The sequence below is a fragment of the Podarcis filfolensis genome (genome assembly GCF_964270895.1).
Source record: "Podarcis filfolensis genome assembly, chromosome: 10".
Lineage (NCBI taxonomy): Eukaryota > Metazoa > Chordata > Lepidosauria > Squamata > Lacertidae > Podarcis > Podarcis filfolensis.
This window is the reverse complement of record NC_139612.1, coordinates 26955837-26980360: the sequence shown is the minus strand read 5'-3', so window position 1 is coordinate 26980360 and position 24524 is coordinate 26955837. Positions and strand designations below refer to the sequence as shown.

Here is a 24524-nt window from a genome sequence, read left to right as displayed (position 1 = left end):
CAGCAGGGGCAGACTTTGGTCTTTCAAATTTCAGCAGCGCTCTGTACAAAGCCAAAATTTGGTGCCCTCCTGCCTCTTGCCTTGCACTCTGCTCAATTCCTTACGCCATAGTTGCAATGCCCGGCAGCACCCTCTAGGCTCAGCACCCAGTGCAGCAGAACTAGTCATACTGCCCTAAATCTGCTTCTGCCCACAGCAATCATTCCAGTTCGGAAACAAGAGCAGGAGTTTGACTGTAGGCGAACTAAATAATCCCAATGAAAGCAGGCTGCAAAATACTTGCCATAATAAGAAGTGAAACAACCTACTGTATTTTTCTGTGTATAAGACAGAATACCTATTTTGGGTATTAAGAAAACACCCATGTATAAGATGAGCCCCAATTTTAAACCTTATTTTTTGGTAAAAAAATCAATCCTAGTCTTATACACAGAAAAATACAGTATTTACTGCTCAACAGTAATGGAATGGGCAGGAGCCTTGGACCCTCTCAGGAATCTAGACTGAGGGTTTATCCCATGCATTACAAAATGTATACAAAGTTAGTGCATTTGTTTCCATGTAGCAATTGGATTTTACACATTTGTAGATTCTAGGCCGTATGGGATTATGTGGCGCACTTGGTTGGCAATGTAGTATAGTTCTATGTTGGGGGTTCCCCATCCTCCGACTGAGGTGGGGTGGGGCTTGGAGGCTTATTCTTGGCTTTTCGTGTGAGAGAATAAACGAATGTTGTTTCTTCTGCCATTTGCAGAGTTGGATTGGTGGAATCCAGATTGGCAGGGTTTGGAATAGGTTAATTTTGGAAGGGTGGCCCTCTAGTTATGGTTGAACTACAACTCCCATCATCCCTGACCACTGACTGGGGCAGATGAAGTCCAACAACATGTAGAGCCCACCAGATTCAACATCCCTGTTCTAAATGCACGTACTATGGGTTAGGAAGCCACACTTATCTTGGTACAGGTAACACTGGGGCTCCGGGATGGCTCACTCATAACCACCCCTTGGTCAACAAAGGTTGTGCCTACTTCCCATTGATTCATCTTAGTTCAGCATCCACAACAACAAACAATAAAATTCTTCAAACTATAGTACCTACATTAGCAGCAGAATTGTAAATACCACCTTAATAGGTTGTAATGCTAAATTTAACTCACTGTGGATTTTGGTGGCACTGTTTTCATCACACAGAATGCAAACGGTCTTCCATCTCTATTATTTCCCCCCTCAAACCAAAAATAGTGCAGAACAAAGCAGGATTATACATTGTGTGCTATTAAATTCAATTGCAGACATTCCCAGTTATTTAGAGCTTTTTAAAAAAAAATGTTTTAAAGCCTTTCGTAATCTCTCAATTTTGAGTTAAAATTGCCTCAAAATAACCCCCCTCAGAATTTCCATTTTTGAAGACTTTTATTATATGCTAAACAAACTACCTACAGATCTGCTCATTGCATAGTTGGAAAGCGGAAGGCTGCACACAAATGTATTGCCACAAATGTACTTGCCCACTTGACTGCTTTCTGCTATTCTCTAAAATACTTTTATAACCGTTTATGACTTACATGGAGTGCGTAGGTTTATATTGTATACCTGGCAACTGATTCAAACTCTTCAATTGATAGGTCATCAGCCTTTCAACTGGGTTAATTGTGATGCACTAGTCAAAGTTAATTCTGCCATTTGCCTTCCTGATATAGTTACTGGTTGAATTGTGGGAGAAAAACTCATGCAGTCCCTTCAATTTACGGCTATGCTTTCCTTCCAGCATATGGCTACGCTTAAAAGCAACCAATTCTGCTAATTCAAAGGACTAAAGATCAGCCTGCAACAAAGAGAAAATTCAAAGGAAGCTACATCTGGCAGTACAATGAAGGCATCATCCGATTACTCCTTTATTGCAGGCCCATTTTCATGTGTGCACTAAAGTGAACTGGGGGGGGGAATAGATGGATCCCTGTCAATCGCTAGAAATTGCTTCCCCCTGCTGCTAAATCAATCAGATGGTTAGTTCACAGAATTCTTCGTGGGCTGGAGATCGCTTTTGGCCTTGCGAATTACACCTTTATAAGGTCCGTGACCTGGTCGCTTTAAAAGCGAAAGGGAAAAAACAGTGCCTACTCATAAAATAAGGAGTGGTATGAGACACCTGAGGGTCAAGTAATTATTTTTAACAAAGCCCCTCCCCTTGTTGACTCCTAATTAAGATTCCACCTCTTCCCCCATTTCATTTTTTTTTAACAAAAGCTATCCCTCTGTCTCTCTCACATACTTAGCAACACTGAGGCACTGTGGGGAAATTAATGGGTGCCTAGACCTACTAAAGCACTGCCACCACAGCCAGGTAAGCCTGCTAGGGGCCGGCTGACAGAGGCAAGCATCCATCATAGGTGAGGGCCCCTCAGGCATGGAGCCAGCCCTGACTTGCATACCCAAGGGGAGGGCAGGAGAGAACTGCACCAGCTCACTTGCTTATGTACATAATGCCAAACCATCTTAACCCTACCAGAGTCTTGTACAGAAGTGACTGGTGAGGAGGAGTGGTGACACATACCCCTTATTACTGCCTCCAGCTGCAAAGGCAGAGGCTAGAGCTATGGTTTTCCCAGTAGTGGTGTATGGAAGTGAGAGCTGGACCATAAAGAAGGCTGATCGCTGAAGAATTGATGCTTTTGAATTATGGTGCTGGAGGAGACTCTTGAGAGTCCCATGGACTTCAAGAAGATCAAACCTATCCATTCTGAAGGAAATCAACCCTGAGTGCTCACTGGAAGGACAGATCCTGAAGCTGAGACTCCAATACTTTGGCCACCTCATGAGAAGAAAAGACTCCCTAGAAAAGACCCTGATGTTGGGAAAGATGGAGGGCACAAGGAGAAGGGGACAGCAGAGGACGAGATGGTTGGACAGTGTTCTCGAAGCTACCAGCATGAGTTTGACCAAACTGCGGGAGGCAGTGGAAGACAGGAGTGCCTGGCGTGCTCTGGTCCATGGGGTCACGAAGAGTCAGACACGACTAAACAACTAAGCAACTAAACAACAACAACAGCCATCATGAAGAGTAGCCACTGAAATAGCCTTGTCCTCCATTAATTTATCCATCACTGCCTCCTGTGGAAATGAGTTCCGTAATTTAGCCATCTATATGCTGTGTGAATGAGTCATTTCTTTTATCTGCAGTCAAATGCTCTGTCCTGAATCTTCCAACATTCACCTTCAGCGGAAATCTGCAACTTCTAGTGTTATGGGTGAGCAAGAAACTTTTCTCTATCTGCTTTTTTTTGCATGCCATGAATAATTTTATCAACTTCTATCATATCACCTCTACCGGCTTTTCCGCTAAACTAAAACATCCCAAATTCTGTAAATTCCACTTGATTCCCTTGATCATTTTGTCTGCCCTTTCCTGAACCTTTTCCAGCTCTACAGTAAAGAGATTGAAGCATTCCTAGATAGGGGATCCGGAGCTATGTTGCTCTTGCAAAAGCAAACTGAAATGTAACAACTGAAACTATTCTTAACCATTATTATTATTATTAGATTTTTTTTGTAGATGTTGGGAAATTAAGTGCAATTGTGAATGCTCAGTATATATTAAAACCAGTTGTGTGGGGTTTTTTTAAAGGAAACTCCAGCTTTCCTTCACAAGGCAAGCATTTATATAGCAATAGGATATTTCATTTCATTTTTTATTTTATTTTTTACTATAAAGATTTTGTTACCCAAGTTGCAGGAAATGTTTTACGGGGGAAGCATACAATTGGAAATATGAGTTTTCAGACAAAACGTCAGTCATTCTAATGAGTACAAAAAAACTTGCTATTTAGCATGTGGAAGGAGGAAAGGAGGGAAGTCAACCTCTCCCTTTTCCGTTCCCTTTCTCTCTCTCTCTTTTTAAAGCATGGATTATTTGATTTTGTTTGAAGAAAGGGTCTTGCCAAGATGACACCTTCTGCTTTTAAGTAATTTTACATTTTATACTAAGTAAAAAAAAATAGAGAGAATAATCTATTGTCTGACCTGGCAGCAACGCGCCCATTAGCTAGAACAGAATGTATAACAACCATGTTACCATAGGGTCATTACTCTGGATTTTACAAAGCTGAACAATAGGAGGTAAATTGTGGGCTTTCCATCTCAGCTCTGTCTAGGAGGAGGGGCAGAAAGACAAATGCCCTTCTGGAAACACTGTGCATTATGTGGGGGTGGGCAGTGCCAACCCTCTCTGAGAGGAAATGTAGGACTTTGACATATACTTACACTACACACACACACGCACACACACACACACACACACACACACACACACACAGTTAGGCACACATAATTACATTCCCAAAGAATGCTAAAGCAAAACCCGTTGCAGGATTCAAAACCGCATTCATACCTATGGAACCACAGAAGATTATACAGAAACCAAGGATGTGCTTGCTCTGAGGAAATCACCAAACCACTTTAAAATATTCCTGGGTTCAGAAAACAGTTTGAGGGGTTTGCATGGGAAATGTGTGAGAAGAAATCTGCTGCAAATATTTTCACCAATACATGCATTGTATGCACACTTGATCCTATTTTCTGTACTGGAGGGTTGCATTGCAAAATTCAGAGATGTGCGAATTTCTTGGGATGGCTGTGTTTCAGCTTGCATGTTTGATTCAAACAGTGAAAATTAGGTGGGTTCGCCTTAAAAGGTGAACTGAATTGACTTTCTTCTTGATCCCTGCTCCCCACTAAGTGAGGTTAGGACTAGAGATGGGAAGGCCTGGAAAAAAATGAAAAAAATGGGGGGGTCCATTTCCCTCCATTTTTTTCCAAAGTGCTTTGGGGGGAAAACCTGGGGTTTTCCCGGGGGTTTTCCAGGCCTTCCCATCTCTAGTTAGGACTGAAGGTTTATTCTGGATGCAATCCTAAATATGTCTACTCTGACATAAGTCCGATTGAATTCCATAGGGCTTACTCCCAGGTAAGTGAGGATAAGGTCTTCAGCCTTACTTATTGTAAACATGGATGTTCTGCCTTTCATCAGCAGAGCTCGAGATGTCCAACAAACAAAATGAAAGCATTAAGCCCTAAGTCTTCCTAGGAAAAAAGGCCTTAAATATATATGGTAGAAAGTCATTGAGGAAGGGCACACAACCACGAAGGCCTCTCCTCACTGGTCCCAGTCAGATTTATCTCAAGGAATGTTGGGACATGCACTGAGGTGTATGATGTGTTACAACAGGGGCAGCCAACCTTGTACAATCCAGATGTTGTTGGACTCCCCTCAGCCCCAGCTAGCATGGCCAATGGAACAAAATATGGCCAGTGTGGTGTAATGAAATACAATCTGGGAGACCAGGGTAAGAGTCCCCACTTGGCCATGAAGCTCACTGGGTGACCTTGGGCCAGTCACTGTCTCTCAGCCTAATGTACGTCACAGGGAGGGGAAAATGATGTACACCGCCTTGAGCTTCTGGGAGGAAAATGTGATATGTAAATAGACTAAGTCTATAAGCAAATAAAAAGGGACACGGGTGGCGCTGTGGGTTAAACCACAGAGACTAGGACTTGCCGATCAGAAGGTCAGCAGTTCAAATCCCCGCGACGGGGTGAGCTCCCATTGCTCGGTCCCTGTTCCTGTCAACCTAGCAGTTTGAAAGCACATCAAAGTGCAAGTAGATAAATAGGTACCGCTCCGGCGGGAAGGTAAATGGCATTTCCGTGTGCTGCTCTGGTTTGCCAGAAGCGGCTTAGTCATGCTGGCCACATGACCCAGAAGCTGTATGCCGGCTCCCTTGGCCTATAAAGCAAGATGAGCGCTGCAACCCCAGAGTCAGTCACAACTGGACCTAATGGTCAGGGGTCCCTTTACCTTTACCTATAGGCAAATAACTAACTAACTAACTAAATAAATAAATAAATAAATAAAACATCCATTTTATATTGTAGTATTGAACTATCTCATCCGATTTCCTCGAAAGGCAAATGTGGCAAAATTCCCTGGCCCATCACATTACTCAATTATGCCCATATCAACTGTTTTCTATCAAAACATTCTTGAAGAGAGCTCAGATCCAACCACAACTTTCAAACACTCATGGGAGCTGGACACAACAAGTTCTTATCTTGGTCCATCCATTTCCTTTTCACTTTGGGGAAGAAAACAACACACACTCCATCTGCAAGGCAATATGGAAAACGAGCATTCTGCCTGCCTCATAACTCGGGACTCTGCCAAGCTGTAAAGCTTAATCACAGAGAACTGCCCAGCCAAGACACCCACTTCCATATGCTGCAAGTTCTTAGCAGGTTACCCATGGTGATCGGATACATTTGTGGCATGCTGCTAGATGGTGTGTGTCTGCGTGGGGCAGGCAGATTATGAAGCAAAACCTGATATTTAGGGAAAGGGAACTGACAAAATCGCAGAGGCTAGCTTTGCTTAGCAATGCAGGTCAGCTGGAATATATCACCCCAGTGTTGTCTTATGCTAACATTTAATTTAAACTACCCAGTTGCTGCATTTGATATTCCTCAATGGGCCAGTATGTATTATAAAATGACAAGTGTGATCCTACAACAAAATGTTGCAGGTCATCCCTGGCATGTAATAGGAATGCTTCACACAGGCAGGAAAAGAAAATTTGTACTGTTATTCAGGACTCAAAAAGGGGGTGAAGGGAGGAAGGCGGACATTTCACCCCCTATCCTTCTGAAACCTTCTTCTGATGTGCTGCATGTTAGTTTCTGTTCTTATCACTGTGCAGCTGCTTGGAGTCACAGGACTCTGTTTACATTCCAGAGACCTTCCAGACTGTGGGAAGTCTCACAGGAGGGGAGACGGGATGTGACGTTAGTGGTTTCCTGTTTCCTTTGTTCCTTTGTTCCTTTGTTCAGTTGCTCTCTGCTTTCATAGAGAGAGGATGTCTTTTTTGTCTGCGTAGTTTAGAAATAAAACTCTTTGCAATGTAGCCCAAACCTCTCATCTCTTTCCTGTGCTGGAAACTCTGCTGAATGGAACGTGCCTTGGAGCCTTATCAAAGGCTCAGGTCGTTAGTCATCGGGAGGCGATTCCAAAGACTCGGGAGAAGAAAATGAGCTTTATCAGCTTGGCCAAGCAGAGATCCCGACGCTGCATGCCCACCCTGGTCTTCATAGTTATGCAGCACAGCCGAATGGTAGTTCTGTTGCCCTTTTTCATATCGCCACACAGGTGCATTTCTGATACAGTCACAGCCACACAGGAGCTCATTTCTTGTGAACTCACCTGAGGCCTGGCTCCAGAGAATGACAAGGCTAGGACATGGTAGGCCATGTCCAAGTGTACCCACTGTTTTGTCTCATCTTCTAGACCGTGTGGGATTATGCTGCGCACTTGGTAGGCAATGTAGTATAGTTCTGTGTTGGGGATTTCTCCTACTGAGGAGGGGAGGTGTAGGTATTTGGGGTTTATTCTTGGTTTTTTTTGTGTGAAGATAAGTGTATTCTTTTCCTGCCATTTGTGGAGTTGGGTTGGTGGAATCCAGATTGGAAGGGTTTGGAATAGGTAGGTTAATTTTGCAAGGGTGATCATTTTGATCGTGGCTATTTTTTCGGAGAGAGTGAAGTTAGTATTACTCCATCTCTTCAGGTCTTTGTTAAGTTGTCACCATAGGGGTTTGTAATTGTGGTGGTATGGTTTGTTGAGGTTGTACTCCTAGGTATCTGAACTTGGTGCGGCAGAGTTTTATCTTTATGAGTCTGAAATCGATGGAGGGGATTGGAGCCTTAATACTTCTCTCATCATTCTTTATACCATCAAAAATTAAAAGCCCAAGACACTTCTGTAGGCTGTGATGGAACATTTTAGGACAAAGGGCTTTCAAACCAAAACATCAGTTACTGTTCAAATTGTACTATAATGGGCGTCCAGGAGTAAATGAAAATAAACTATACACAAAATGGTTAGCTTTTGAATGAGCAGCAGCAGAATGCAAATGGAAAAATGAAAGAATTCCGCCCCCTGAACTATTAATCTTCTAAATGGGCCATTTATGAGCAATGCAATATCTGAAACTTTTAAATATGCAATAAATAAATGGCTTGCCGCTTTCCTTCAGCAGGCTTGACGAAGGGATGTTGTCGTCAGATCAATAGTGAGTGGCTCAAGCGCAAAGGGAAATTCTTGCTGCACAGGGAGGGGGTGGGCTTTTTAATGTCTGGGCAGAATCACTTGAATAGCTTTTCCACAGCCATCTCGCCATCCCTATGCCCACATAATCTCAGAACTAGCATCCTTGATTAACCCATGTATCTAGATTCTGCAGGGAAAGAGAGGAAAATATGACAATGGTATCCATATTATCCTGACTTCTCCACACCATCTGTCTTATTCCTTCTCTCTGACTCACTGGTATTTCATCTTAGGTGACCCATTAGTCCCTCAAAAGGAACATGTTTTCCACTCAGATCCTCCGGCCTCCCACTGTTTTGGTCACTGCCTGGGATAGGGTTATCTTTCAACATCTCGGAAACTTACAGCGATAGGGGTCATGTTTCATGCCTCATTTTGCTTCTCTTCCTACATGCAAGCTGTTCCCGTGTTTTCCGTTTTTATCTTTAGAAGTATCCTCTCCATAAAAGCACTTCTCCAAGCACCGCTCATGTCCTATCGAGCCTCCTTTTCGCTGGCTTTTCGTACTGCGATTGTTGAGTCAAAATAGCCCTGGGTAAACTCATATTTTCTCTCTCATCACTCTGCTCCTTTGCCTCTGTACACAGGCATTTTCAAACTCCTGCTTCTGATGTTCTCTGACACTTCAACCTTGAAATCTTCTTCTCCCTTACTTCTTACTACCATTTTCATCTTGCTTCTGGGCAGAGGTTTGTCTACCATCATCTTCTTTCAACTAGTCCCCTGCCTCCAACTTCTGCCAGGTTTCACAGTATATTTGTGACAACCACCAAGCCAATTCCATTTATCTCCTCAGTCCCCATTCAAAGCTTTTCAATGTCAGCCATGCCACTGCCACGGCATGCTCCAATACTGGCTGTTCATCCATTGCATCTTGCAGACATATATTATTATACCATGATGTAATTCGAGAACAGTGCTCTCAAAATGGAGAGAGAAACGAGCAACCTTTCTTAAAACCACTGATACCTATTGGAAAGGGTATCTCAACACTGAGTTTGGTAAGTCTCTCATGCCAATTATACCTTAATAATTATGAGACAATTGTTCATTTAAAATGACAACAACACCCTGAGCTTTACGTAGTTGGGATCCTGGTCAAAATGCTATATTAAAAAATGCTGGAACACACTATAAGCACATCTTTGACAGCTGGAAGTGTTCACATTTCATTTGACAAAAATGTCTGGATGTGTATTTAGCATGTACAAAAGCACAATATCAGGCTAGTGGTTCCCCCACCCCCCGGGGAATTTCAGTCAAAGTTAATGGACTTACAGCAGCCAGCGATTTGGCCCACTATGCACTTTGTAATTTGCTCTAATAGCCTGGCGAAATTATAGTCTTCATGACTGACTAGGCGGCAAGTGTGGTCATGTCCCTGCTGTGCTTCCTGTCAATCTTTCAGCCTCTGCTAGGCTCCACTATGTTCTTTGGGGTGGCTCTGAGGTAAAGCTCAATACAATTTAGTCAACCATTTAAATTTTATTGACAGTTTTGACACACAGATCTCTCTGGGCCGCCTAGACTAGGAGACCAGCAGACCGCAAGGCGGCTCCAGAAGGGCTGATGAGATAGCGACACTCACAGGCACCTGGGGCCTATGAGGATTCTAACCTCAGGAGGGGCCTGTCTGTGAATGACAAAACGCAAAACGTAACAGGCAAGATGCTTACAGCACTGGTACATTTATCCTTGGCACATTGAAGCATGAAAGCACACACACCGCACTGGTAAGCAACGCTGACCCACCTGCCAGAAAGCCGGCACAGCAGCTCCATCCCACCCAATGAGCTTTTCTACCAAGCATGTGTGTAGGTATAATAATTAGGGGAAAGCTAAACAGCTAAGAATGTTTGGGAAGAAGAAAATTGGACTGCACCAACAATAACCTATAAGCCCACAGATGCCTCCTAGTTACAGGACTCGGTTTTCTCCATCTGAATGTTCAAAGAAGTGCTGTGCCAGTTTCAAAGCCTTGTTTCACAGTTCAATTCTATATCATCCCTGATGAAATGCAAACCCATTTTTATTTCCACAAGTGTAGGAGGGTAGCAATACATTTCATGATTTGCAGAGGTGGATTGCTGTAAAGCAAATGCACAAATAGCTTTTTAATGGAGATTTCAGAAGGTACTCGGGGAAACTTGCAAGGGAACTCGGCAGCCTTTCTATCAGTTTAAGTGTTTGAAATCCCCATTCTAAGCCGTGTAAAACAATAATAAAGAAAACTCAGCAAAGACAAGATTAGATTGCTCTGTTTCGAGACCGTTTTACCAAATGCAATATTCAAATGAATTTCAGTATGAATCCATTTACACTTGCCAACATCCATCTCAGTCATATTAAGTAATTTATGGAGGGTTTTCCCCCTTGGTACCTCTGTAAGAACAGATTGGGGGAGGGGGGAAACCCTGACTGCTTTTATTTTGGAGAAAAAGCCGTTGCTGAGTGCCAATATGGATTGCTGCTTCTGCCATATTTTTGCTGAAACTCAACTCCTACCTGCACCCAATGCTGTGTATTTGGAGACAAAATGCAACCAGGAGAGAAAGATTATGGTGTGCTGTCCCAGTTAGGACTGGCATCACATTTTGAACCAGGGCACCATGGCTGTTTTTTCTGCAAATAAAAGCAGCTATCTTAAGCCTGCACGTTTAGACATATCCCTCCCCTCCCCCATTTCCAGGAAAAGCAGGTAATTTTGTCTAAGCAACTAAGGGACCAAATTCAGTGCTGCTTCCTGCCATAGGCTAAGTTGCAAGAGGGTGGTATCATAATGAAATACAGTCACTCTTATCTCAGCATCGAAATTAAAAACAGAAACGAAACAGGATGGTGCACTTAGCTACAAGCACCATTTTCACACTTTCTATTTCCAGAAATATTCTCCCCTCCTCTCCCTGTAACAATTAAATTTTACCATTTGACATCTCCATATATTATTTCTCTTTCCCAGGTCTCACCGAGCCAAGGCATAATTTAAGGATTACGCGAGCCTTTTGCTGTGTGTCCCTGCCATCTGCTGCTAATCCTTCCCTCTGGGGGATGCAGGGGGTTTTGTTTGATCATCTATTTAAGCCATTCAAGTTCTTCTGCTCAATTTGCATGGTCAATTGAATCCTTCTCTGATGATAACATCAGCCTTACTAGTCTAATGTTGGGCACAGGCCCCTTCCATACGCCCCGTTTGTCACATTTGTTGAGGAGGCTGGTGAGCAAGAAGATAAAAATACTTTCCAGGTGGAATTGAAGGGTTATACTTCTTTCAAGTAATATTTTAGGAAACAGGGAAAATCCCCACATCTGCCTACCCTGTTCTTTATAAAACGACTCCATGTTATAAAGCAGGGATAGGCGAAACCTTCCAGACATTGTTGGAAGCCATTAACTCCCATCAGTTCAACTTAGTGTGGCCAGCGGTGAGGGAGCTGGAGTCCACAGGATTTGGAGACCCCACAAGCTGTCCTCCACTGTTTCAGCATGCAGCCACAGTTTCCTGTGGATATTATGGGGTGGGTGGGTGCTTTTTGCGTATGTGCATATAGATATATAACATATGAATTGTTGCTGTTTGTGTGAGATAATGTGTTGTATGCATTTTAATAGAATAATGTATTTATAATTTTGAAATGTAAGTCACTGGGAGATATTGATATCAAGGAGTATATTAATAATGCATCATCGTACATGGCCTCAGGAACATGTTTGCGTCTAAAGCAGATCACCGATGAACTAACATGAGGCACAATAAATTCTGGGAACAATATGAGGCAGAAGAAAAGCGTTTGGAAATGGAACAGTCGAAGTAGTCAGTGTAGCCTCCTGGTGATGTGATTTGCAGACACAGAAAAAGCAAATGTCAGTTGAAACATCAGTTGTGAAATGGCCATAGCTTCCGAGAGAAATTGTAAAAAGCAAATTATACATCTGTTCTGAAATCCTCCACGCTGAAAACTATTATATTATTCCTTAAATTTGTATCCCACCCTTCATTAAATTTGTATATTGCTTTTCTTCATTGGCCTATACATACTTCACAACCCCCTGCCATCTTCCAGGAGCTACAGCAAGATGTTCTGCACCCGAATTAAGAATAACGTGCACCTTGACAGACCACTAATGTAGGGAGTTATTTACAGATATACAGAACTTGTGTTCTTTGACTCAGATGTGCTGGCCACTTCAGTTTCAGTTGATGCTGAAACCTGTTCACTTGTTTGACTACAACCGCTGAATGATTCACACAGGTTGACTAGTTGGCACAAGTGGCTTCCTGGTTGTAACCATGGGTCGTTTCTGTTTCCAGATATGCACTAACAAGGCAGCTAGGACACTGGCTACCCAGAAGAGCTCCCTGTAAGAAGAAATGCCAACAATGGAACAGGAATTCAGTCTGTCCTGGATGAGAAGAGATGCTAGACTACATGGGCCATTGGCCTGATCCAACAGGCGCTTCTTATGTTCTTACGATCCAGTGATGTTTAGTGTGTAATTTCCACAGAGTTTGGGAAACACTGCGTCAGTATATTGAACAGTTGGCTAAGCAGAAATCCCTCTGGAGATGGAGAAAGGAGAGGGGGGGGAGGGAGAAACTGTATAAGAAATCCCCACCCCCAAGAACAGGTGCTTGCTGCTATGAATAGCACCTCACTACCCCTAATGAGGTCATTCGTTACATCCCTGTGCAGCGATGCTTGCACCAGGCAACTTTAGTTATATATCTTATCCGTTTCATTTTTTCCATTTCACGCTTCACAGTTTAATTTCATTTCCACCTCTGAAGTACAGAGTTGTTAGCTGCACTGTACTTCAGATACTGCTGCAAATTCAATTATATCTCAGAGGAAGAAAAACAATCAGAAAGATGGACTTTGATCGTAACCGGAATTGTCATGCCCAATTTCTTGACACAACAGTGACTCAGTGACGATGTCAGTCGGAGACTTTGGGGCTTCCCCAACTGCGGTCCTGAGCCTGCATGGAATTCTCAGGAAATGGGTAGCAATTTCATAGATAGATAGATAGATAGATAGATAGATAGATAGATAGATAGATGTGTGTGTGTGTATGCATGCTGCCCTATGAACATGGCAACTTGAAGCTGGTTGTAAAATAAATTGTTCCACTTGTCCTTTACTAAATGGTAAGAAAGGAATGGCATGCTGTATAAGAGATCTTCCTCCATTTTTGACATGACTTGGCATGATACTATTATCATAGTAGTATCATGAGAGCCAGCGTGGTGTAGTGGTTAAGAGCGGTAGACTCGTAATCTGGTGAACCGGGTTCGCTTCCCCGCTCCTCCACATGCAGCTGCTGGGTGACCATGGGCTAGTCACACTTCTTTGAAGTCTCTCAGCCCCACTCACCTCACAGAGTGTTTGTTGTGGGGGAGGAAGGGAAAGGAGAATGTTAGCCGCTTTGAGAGTCCTTCGGGTAGTGATAAAGCGGTATATCAAATCCAAACTCTTCTTCTTCTTCATAGTAGCTATTGTCCTTCTGCTCATGATCCATTGGGTCCTACCATTAGGAACTCTAGGTCTCTGTCTCTCAGGACTCTTTCAGGCCACCCCTCAAACCCAGATCCTGCTCTCTTTCCCTGGGCCGCACAGCTCAGTGGCCCTGCACTGCACATCCTTTGAGTGCTTTAAAAAAAAAAGTTTTTGCATTGCAATCATGCCTCTTGCTTGCCTGGATGGAGTGATGTGTGAGTTTAGAAACATCTGACTGGCTGGAATGTTGCCTATCTGCACAAAAGACTGACATCCATTGTCTGGCTCCTGGAAGGTTCCCAATGAAGAAATATACCCTTGGGGCTGAAAAATGTTTTCTGTTCCCCACCTCACCCACTATGGAGGCCAAACTCAAAGCACATTCTAATCATGCATCCTCAAATTAACAGAACAGATTAATGAGTAAAGAAAATCTGGAATGGACAGAAGAGCCAGGGAAGGTACTGGCAATTATTGGATGAAGTTGTTGTTAAAGACGTAGTGTGATATAGTGGTTAGGGCAATGGATTGTATCTAGTTGTGCCTCTGTTTGATCTGGCAGAAGCTTCTGCAATTGACAGAGAGGGGTGATTATTGCAAATCCCCCCACTTTCCTGTAGTCCCCCTAACCACCTCCCACTCTGTCCCTAAAGGACCCATAACCATTAAGCAGATTAAGCAGAAGGCAGGGAGCATCGGGAGGGACAGGCCCTTCTTTTTCTACTAACAGTAGCCTCTGGTGGATCACATAGCACAGAAGAACACAATTAGATAAAATACAATGGGTCTGCAGTTAAGAAGTCGGGTCCAAATTTCTGCTCTGCCATGAAGCTCTCTTGGTGACCTTGAGCCAGTCAACATATTTCAGCTTAACCCATCCTGTATATACTAGTTAGGAGATCAACCCATATGTGATGCTACCTTGATGCCCCTGGATGCAGGCTGTATAACACAATTATAAGAAGAAAAAGGAAATGACAGAGAAAAGCGAAAAAATTTAGGTTTCAGTGATATACGGCCCGTGATTGCACCTTGAAACATACAAAGAATCTGTTTTAGTTGGTTTAATGTGATTATTTGGCATTCCATTAGTTTGCAGGTTTGTTTCTTTGTACTGCAGAAACTCCAATGGATACAAGAAGGGGGTATGGTAAACAAATGCATTAAAAATTATACATTTCAAGTTCAAATATCAACTCAGGCCTCAGGTCTGCTTTCAAATGAAGAATCAAATGCAAAATCTATTACAATATGGTACCTGACTTGAAGACAGAGGTACTGAAATCAAAATCAATGTGCACATTCAGAACATCATTGTTCATTTCATGTTCAAACCCCTTGTCCATCCATATTTCTTTTCCAGGAGGATTCACTGAATATGCACACCAGCTTTGATCCTGATATATCTGTCTTTGAGGGAGAGACCACATTACAAACAAGCAGAAACTTACAAATGAAAACAGGGTTGAGAAGCCTGTTGTCTTCCAGATGTCTTCTCATTATCCCTAGCCAGTGACTTCATTTAGACATGGCCCTAGAATAATGCCCAATAAGCCACCTGATTCCCTTACTACAGATTCCCCAATCAATTTATTTCTAGCAATAAATGAACAAAACAAAAAGGATAAACACAAATCAACGTGCATTCAGCTGTTAAACACACAATGTGAGCCTTGGCTCTTTCGTGTAAATACAGATGTGCTTTGAACATCTGCCTGGGAAATTTCTGTTTATATTTCATGTGTTATTCAAAAAAAAAAAGTGCAATTCAAGAATGCCATTATCATGGCTTTGCTTCATTTTATACCACAGACATCTGAAGAGTTAACTTGCTTCAGAAACTTTGACAAAATGCCCTGCAATAAACGAAACCTATTGCAGCAACAAAGGTTCTTAATTGTCGCCTGTGTAGCGTCACCTTGATTGGAGGACATCACAGAATATAAAGCACCACCTCAATAGATCTTCATTACTGCGGTTACCACCCACAAAATTGTTGACAAGCCACTGGAAAGTGAGGCCTGGCACCAGTAAACTGCTAAAATGGTTTGCTAGAGAGCGACAGGAGGTTGGAGGGCTAAGAGGCCAGACAGATAAGGTTGCGGAGATTAATGAGCCAAAGTTTCATGAACACCTTTCTTCAAAGACATCTATGCACTCATGGTAACCTTCATTCAAAAACACATACAATCCTTCGATCAGATTTAACTCCATTTTACTACCTGACTATGTAACTTACAGACACCTTCTTTCTCCACATAGAGATTCGCCCTATTACTGAAGGTAAATAAAAGCACAAAGGTTTGGATTCCAAACTAAGTGAATGGAAGTAAGTGAAAGGAAAGTGTTCCACTCCTTCTTTTCCCCATGTGCCCTCTGAAAAACCTCTCCAAGGGGGTTGGGGCCCTCTTGAACAGGGGGTAGTGTCATGGGACTTCTAAAGGACAGGTACATTGTCCCAAATCATTCTTCTGTTCAATTATCTTGGTCTCTGAGCCTATATCAGCACAGATCCAGTAAATACTCCCCAGAGACAAATTTCTTTAAAAGAAATGTGTAAATAAGAAATGAGAAATGCACTATTTGTAAAAGTGAAGCCAAACATCCAGGAAATTACTATTTCATAAGAATGCAGTCATACCTCGGGTTACAGCCACTTCAGGTTGCGTTTTTTGCGGGTTGCGGACCGCCGAAACCCAGAAGTACTGGAATGGGTTACTTCCGGGTTTCGGTGGTCGCGCATGCACAGAAGCGCTAAATCGCGCTTTGCACATGTGCAGAAGCGCCGAATCGCAACCCCTGCATGTGCAGATGGGTTAGAAAAAAGACAGAGGCTCAGTTTGAGGACAGTCTGGGACTTCCATACACACTGTCCAGACTTGTGCCCCATGGAGGTCACTTCAACACTTGTTAACACAGCAATTTGACTTCACTCTCAGAGGTGCACTCCATTGTCTGTTGACAGGTGCCAACAGAAACTGGGTTCTGGATTAGGTTAATTAGCTATAATGATTATGTTGTGCTGTTTGTCGCAGACTTTTTATTAGCTGTTTCCTAATCACCAGCGTGGGTACACTGCCTGTTGCACTTTGGTTGAAAACTGAGCTTCTTGAAAGACAACCATGATCAAACAATGTCTGTTAACCACTAAATCATGCAATATCTTTCTTCCAAAAAAAATAATAAAAAAATTAGCACAGAGAGGACAAGATAGGAAAAGACCACGCTCATAGTCAGCTGAATGATAAATGGTTTTCTGGAAACTCTGAGGTGCCAACATCCATCCCTGCAGCAACTCTGTTCCTCTTCTTCTAAATCAGTCCCAGGCGATGATTTGTTGTGTGCTTGTTTTTCATGGTCACCAAATCAAAATACTGTAATTTGTTTTGGACACTCTGCTTTAGACCACAGCATCTGAAAGCAAATGTATCCTTGATCCTCTCCCCCCCCCCTCCACAGTTTTGACTTGCTCCAGATAGATAGAAGATAAATGAGGAAAATTTAGATGATTTCCCTGCAGACATGGAAAACAACAAATCTGGCACTGCTTGCTTTTAATTCTTACATCATTCCTGTCAAGGGTGCTTCCTGGTCAAAGAAATGCACACAGGAGAGAACTCTTTATTCTGAAATATAACGAAGTGGCTTCTGCAGCTCTGGAGTCTTATGCGCACCAACCTAATGTACATGCAGCTATTCAAAGGTCCACATTCTATGGAGCAGTTGCAGCACCTGGGAACCACTCCCCCTCCAGCAGTTAATCCACCTTAGCCTGATGGGCTGTGTGCATGTAGTCGGAGACTACACCTGCATGGAAGCTTCCGCTCTATCCAGTTCAGTTCTCTCCTGGTTCTGGGAGACAATGGTCCAGGAGAGGGTGGGAAAGCACCAAGCCTTTCCCTTGCCTGGCCTGCCTCTTTCTCCAGCTCTGAAGATTCCCCCTCTTTGATTCTAGCCTGCTGGCTGGTACAGTTTGCCACAGGCCCCTGCCCCCCTCCCAAATCAGACTCCAGCTCCACTTCCTCTCATCAGCGTCTAGCCAGTCCCTGACAATTCATTTACACCCCCCCCCCAAAAAAAGACCAGCATTTAGGTAACCATAAAGGTAAAGGACCCCTGGATGGTTAAGTCCAGTCAAAGGTGACTATGGGGTTGCGCCGCTCATCTCGCTTTCAGGCCAAGGGAAATGGTGTTTGTCCACAGACAGCTTTCTGGGTCATGTGGCCAGCATGACTAAACCACTTCAGGCACAACAGAAACCAGAGCACACGGAAACACCATTTACCTTCCCACCGCAGTGGTACCTATTTATCTATATGCACTGGCATGCTTTCGAACTGCTTGGTTGGCAGGAGCTGGGACAGAGCAACGGGAGCTCATCCTGTCACAGGGATTTGAACCGCCAACCTTCTGATTGGCAAACCCAAGGGGCTCAGTGGTTTAGACCACAGTGCCACCTGCGTCCATTTATGTGAATAATGTCTACCACAAGGCCCAAGGATTGCTAGATAAACATTCCAGCATTGTTTTTTCCTCCTTGCTCATCTTTTGCAGTCATATGGCTTGCAAGCTAAGTGGTTGATGTGCATCTTCAGACAATCGTTTTCTAAAGGTCTGGATCAGGGGTGGGAAACCTGCAGATATTTTAGGACTACAACTCCCATCATTCTTGACAGCTGGCCATGCTATATGTGTCTGATAGGAGTTGGGGTCTTTATTCATCATATTATTGTGATGCGTTTCTACAGCAAAATAAGTATATTATAAAGGCAAAAAAGATCTATTACTTAAAAAAAAATATGGAAATAAATAAAAGAAACAGAACTAAAATGGCAGCACTGAATTACCTATTGAATCCAAACAATCTAGGTTTCTATCCAATGCAGAAGTGAGTAGCTGTCCGATCAGTACAAGGATTTCTACTAGTACAGCTGGACTTCCCCCCCCCCCCGCCAAAACGTGCCCTGTGCCCTTCCCAAATCTGTTCTGGAGGGTTGGGGGCAAACCCAGAACAGTTGTAGGGACTGCACAGCAGGAGGAGAGTGGTGAAAACCCCATTACCCTTGCACTGATGGAAAAGTTCCTTAGCACTGCATTAGATACAAGTGTCAGTACCTAGCCTGCCACTCAAAAGTTAAGCCAAGTAAAAATATCAACACTTTCTAGAGGCAAGTAAAGAAATGAGACTTTTTATTTTCAGATGGAAGATTGCATTACCTCCCTTTCACCCATCAAATAAATATAAAAAATACCCAGTCACTGACAATAGTTAATATTTATTCCATTATTCCATTTCACAACAACAATGAAATCGGCTTCTGCATTCCTAGCCAGGCCTCATATTGACATCAAGGGAACAATTCAGCACCTAAGTCATCCTGACTATAGCGTCTTTGTATTTCCAATGCACAAAAACATCCAGCTGTTATTCATCATGCCATTGTGACCTTGGGGCTTATTTGGTTCGAATTGTGCTTTTAAAGGCCTTCTGACTATTCTGGATTTCAATCACCAATTACACTTTTCTGGTTCAACTTTCCCTTTCCCCCCGCTTACCATCCAAGCTGTGACAAAGTCTCCCATCCAGGTCCCCACGGCTGCTACCTTCATAAAACTTTCGTTCCTGATGCCCATGAAGTCTGTTACCATGTATGGCCTGTAAATGCAAGCACATGTACCGTTACATTACAAACATTCAGGCACAGCAGAATTATGGATGATTTGGCTTTGCTGGCACAGAGAAGAAAGGAAAATAATTTGTCTATCAAAAAGTGCTTTGTTTTACAGTCTAGATATTTGTTTGCTCATTTGCCTTCATATCCTTTCTTACTTCATGCTAGCATACAAGCGGTTCCATGTGCACCTACCTTCAAGTCCCATTGAAGTCAATGGAACACAGTTTTGAATGTTGAAAAGCAGAGGTTCATATTCAGAAAAAAACTAGAAGTGGTATTCACAAAATGAAAATATATATATAAACAATATACTATATACTGTACTATATAAAACACAATAGAATTAATCTAAACAAAGGTCAGTAGCAACGTTACCCATCATCAATATTCTGGAATTGTCTATGTAACAGACAAGTTTTGAGCTGGCATCAAAAACACAGAACAGTTAGCACTTGTCTAATTTCAAGAGGCAGGTAAAGGTATAGGTAAAGGGACCCCTGACCATTAGGTCCAGTTGTGGCCGACTCTGGGGTTGCGCCGCTCATCTCTCTTTACTGGCCGAGGGAGCCGGCGTACAGCTTCCAGGTCATGTGGCCAGCATGACTAAGCCACTTCTGGCGAAACAGAGCAGCGCATGGAAATGCCGTTTACCTTCCCACCAGAGCGGTACCTATTTATCTACTTGCACTTTGACATGCTTTCAAACTGCTAGGTTGGCAGGAGCAGGGACTGAGCAACGGGAGCTCACCCCGTTGCAGGGATTCGAACTGCCAACCTTCTGATTGGCAAGTCCTAGGCTCTGTGGTTTAACCACAGCGCCACCTGCATCCTTCAAGAGGCAGAGCAGGTACCAAAAACACTAAGCTCTACTCCAAGGAACCACTGAATATGTGGAACATGCAGAGGTTCCCATCTGAAGAACTCAATAATCATACAGGTCAGAAGAGGGTTTCTTAGGTATCCTAATTTCATGAGCTTTGTAAACTATTAACAAAGGGTTGGTTATATCCACACCTGAACAGATTCAGTTAAAAATGTGATATAATGTTAAACCACATGTGAGGTGAAAAGTGTTAACCAGCTGAGGGTGGAGTCACATTTGAGCTGTGTCCCAAATCGTTCTGGTAACCTAGGTGAATGAATGGCATGATTTATTCTTGCATTAGAATTGTCCCAAAACCTAGCAGGAGAAGAAATCACATTTATTTCCCAACCCACTTGGTTCTTCCTAACAGTAAGGAGCTTCTTAATGGGAAAAGATGCAAAACTGTGTTAGAGGTATTTTGCCAAAGAAGAGCTGTACCTGAAAGATTCCTGCATTGAGCAGGGGTTTGAATTAGATCGGGATGGAAAACCTATGGCCCTTCCAACTACTGTTCCCCCCGCATGCATGGCCTATAACAGAAATGATGGAAACTGTAGCCTGACAAAACCTGGAGGTCCTTTTCAAGGTCCTTTCCAACTATGTTTCTACAGTTTCCAACAAATGAAATGAGAGTCACCCTGGGAACATATGAGTTTCCCAAATCTGTATAAGCTGCTTTTAACTTGTGAACCAAATTTTGCAGGATTTCTTTTGCAAATTTTGAAGGCTACTTTTGCAGCTAAAAGCCAAAATGGGATCAAAGTGACTAAATCACCTATCATATTTTGTATTGCACAATTTGGACTGGAGTTCGTAGTTCTTCAAAGTCTATGAATTGTCCAGCCATCATTCTTTTAGCAAGTCTCTTTTAGAGTCAGAATATGAATGGGCAATGCAGGGGGCAGGTAACAAAATCGGACTGGTGGACAAGCAACCCCGTTCCCCATGGGCCACATTTGACAAGCTGCTAGGGCCACCCAGCTGTCAATCACCTGATGCCAGAAGGACAATGATGTTAGGTGACCCAGTTTCCTTTTTCAAAGTGGTTTGAAAGACATAGGGCTTTGTGGGTACAGATTGGCAAAATATGTCTTGCTGGTCAAAAAGTGAGGCTAGCAGGCTTCAGCCCACAAGACAGACATTCCCCACAGCTGGGTCACTGGAAACTGTTTATGGAAAACCCATGAAGCACTGCTGTGCTTGGGCCAGAGTCAGTCACTGAAAGTTCTATGACACCACTTTAGACAGTCGTGGCTTCCCCAAAGAATTCTGGGAATGTAGTGCGGTGAGGATGCTGAAAGTTGTTAAGAGACCCCTATTCTCCCAACAGAGTTACATTGAAGTTCTCCATGAAGAGGGATTGGTGGTTAAACCATTCCGGTAATTATATCTGTGTAAGAGAGATAAGGATCCAGCTTGTTCTCTAGATTCAGTTTCTTACCTCTGAGACAAATTACTCCTATCTTTGGCTAATGTAAAGTCAACTGTAGACATAGAAATACTGTAGCCTTAGGGCAAGATTGCATTACAAAGATTCTCATTTTAACTAACTAATTTATTCGTAATGCTAACACATTTACAATTTGTTTTCTTTTTTTTCTTTTTAATTTGCCCTAACCATACCTTAGGTCATCTTCCACCTTCCCAGTATATCTAGCTGCTATACTCATTATTTAACAGCATATTTTGCCTAGTCAAGTCACTGGGTGTGTGGGAGGGGGAAAAGTCAACTGCAAAGCTTTCATTTTGATCCATTCCAAAATAAAAAATATAAAAGAGGGGATTATTTAGCTGCCTTGGCAATATATAGGTTGCCAAATTAACTTGAAACGCTGCTTTGGAAAACATGCAACTTTTTCACATTTTTATCTAAACTTTAATAGCATTCATTTTTTAGCTACAAGTTCTTTCACACCAGCTGCTTTTGAACAAAAAAGGCACCCCAAGTAAGGTTTGTTTCTTTTCTGGAAATATAATGGGCATAGATGCTACTCTATTTATATGCCCTCGCCACTTACAGAGCATAAGGAACCTCTGTTATAAGACATGCTATTAACAGGTTTACTTGCTGCTAAATTCAGTGTATTTTGGTTTAGACAGAAAATGCTTTCCTCCCCTTACTAACAGTACATTTAAGACAAAACACTACAGCTGAACTCAATGTTCTCTAGACTTTTTGGATCAGAAGAAGAGTTGGGCGGTGGATGGGGGTTCACACCTCCTATCTGAAAAAGTCCTTAAGCTCATCTTTTTGCATGGCTACTTATAGACATGCCTTCCTTTGCAGCTGCTTTGGAAATCTCTCCCCCCCATTTCATTATTCTCAAGTAATAAGGATATTACAGGTAATGTCCTGGCAACTGCTACTACTTAGGGGTCTAAAACGGATACATTTTTACTTACCTTTAACATATTGTTACAACTGTTACTTTATAGTTCAGAGCAACAGGGGCAGCAGGAATCGTGAGAGAAATGATGTCTGGCCCCATAGTTTTTCCCACATCATGATTTTTTCCTTATCACACACACACACACATCACAATTCATGATATATCACCATGTTGAATATTATGAAACTATTGCCAAGATGTGGACTTCAAACTGATTTTGGATGATGTATTGATACATCACCCAGCCCTACTGGTTTGTCCCATAGTTTCTAGTTTCAGGCTCCAGGCTCACCTCAGAAAACTGCCCCCGTATAAACTCATTTTGATGTGCTGCTTGGCTTCTCCATGTTAGACTCATTAATTCCCAGGATAGCATGGTTCGAGAAAGTACTGCTACTGACATCAGAGCACTGTGTATAAACCACCAAAATGGAGGGACCAGTTCGCACACACACAAATGACACATTTGCCGCAGCCCAGAACAACTGTCAGTTTCCCTCCACCTTTATATAATAATAATAATAAAAATAAAAATAAATTTTATTTATATCCCGCCCTCCCCAGCCGAAGCCGGGCTCAGGGCGGCTAACAACAATAAAACAGTACAAAAGTACAGCACAAACAACACTCTAAAATCATTCATTATAAAATTAATTAAATTCAAGCCACTGGCCACCACTGGGCCAGAGCTCCGCGAAGATTGCCAAGGGAGGGAGTCAGGCTGTGCCCTGGCCAAAGGCTTGGTGGAACAGCTCTGTCTTGCAGGCCCTGCGGAAAGATGTCAAGTCCCGCAGGGCCCTAGTCTCTTGTGACAGAGTGTTCCACCAGGTCGGAGCCACAGCCGAAAAAGCCCTGGCTCTAGTTGAGGCCAGCCTAACTTCTCTGTGGCCTGGGACCTTCAAGATGTTTTTATTTGAAGACCGTAAGTTTCTCTGTGGGGCATACCAGGAGAGGCGGTCCCGTAGGTACGAGGTTAAAAAGAACTCTGCACCCCTCCGGGTCCTCCTGGGCAGTAGCAGCATCAGTGGCAACAACCGTCCCTGTGAGGCCCCACCTGGGCCAGATAGTAAGTGGCAGGAGCAGTCCTTGTGAGGCTTCAGGCCCTGCCCCGGGCCAGGTGGTAAGTGGCAAGAGCAGGGCCCTCAAGCACTCACAGGGGAGTAACAAGTAACATATAGTAACAAGGCTTTTGCATGAGGCCACATGCTCCTACTAAACAGAAGCTATGGACCAGTCTCTCCTCCATCCGCATTCAACAAGCTGTCTGCCACCCACTCTGACCCACAATCGGATCATTTTAACCTGATCTTCGTTTAGCTTGCAATACGCATATGGCAGCTGTGGCAGCAAATGCAAGACAATTTGAGAAAGGATACAGCCGTGGACTGGGGAGCACAAAATAAAGAGATATCATACCAGAACCACAGAGTTATCAAATCAGAGACATTTTCTATTTGAGAGATCACAAGATTAAATGAATGAACCACAGACGTGAACAATTTAAATCATTTCAGCAGTTCAGTCTGCTTTGATTCAGTTTATAGTCTAACTCCTGTAGCTCTTTATAAATAAACAAAACAAAAAGGTAAAGCCTCACGAGGAATGGGTTACTGAATGTTGCTTCCATTCCAGTATATGTGACAGCTCACATCCTGCACCATTCTCTTTCCTGTGCCTACATGGTATAGCCAGTTATGACACATACAATGTGCTTTTATTAAAGGAATACCCTTAACTACAGAACAGATGAAGTGATTTACAAGAGGAAACATCAGTGGCGCAGAACTCATAATTCCATGGATTAGCTTGCTGCCAGGTCTATAAGAGCAGCTTTTAAAAAGCCTTCAGGACAGGCTTAAAATTATATGTATTTAAAATAAATACAAAACAGACAAAGTTTCCTTGTTTGTTTGATGTGTGAAATCACAGCTAGGGTGCATT

At 42.9% G+C, this 24524-nt stretch overlaps 1 protein-coding gene across 3 annotated transcripts in view; it reads right to left on the bottom strand.

Moving 5' to 3' along the window:
• TMEM117 (transmembrane protein 117) overlaps positions 1 to 24524 on the bottom strand; it is a 215576-nt gene that overhangs the window by 107260 nt on the left and 83792 nt on the right. For all 3 annotated transcript variants that reach the window (XM_083574570.1, XM_083574569.1, XM_083574571.1), the window contains exon 4: positions 19210 to 19309. In XM_083574570.1, coding sequence (XP_083430696.1) covers positions 19210 to 19309 — 100 coding nt within the window. The remainder of the gene's footprint in view (positions 1 to 19209; positions 19310 to 24524) is intronic.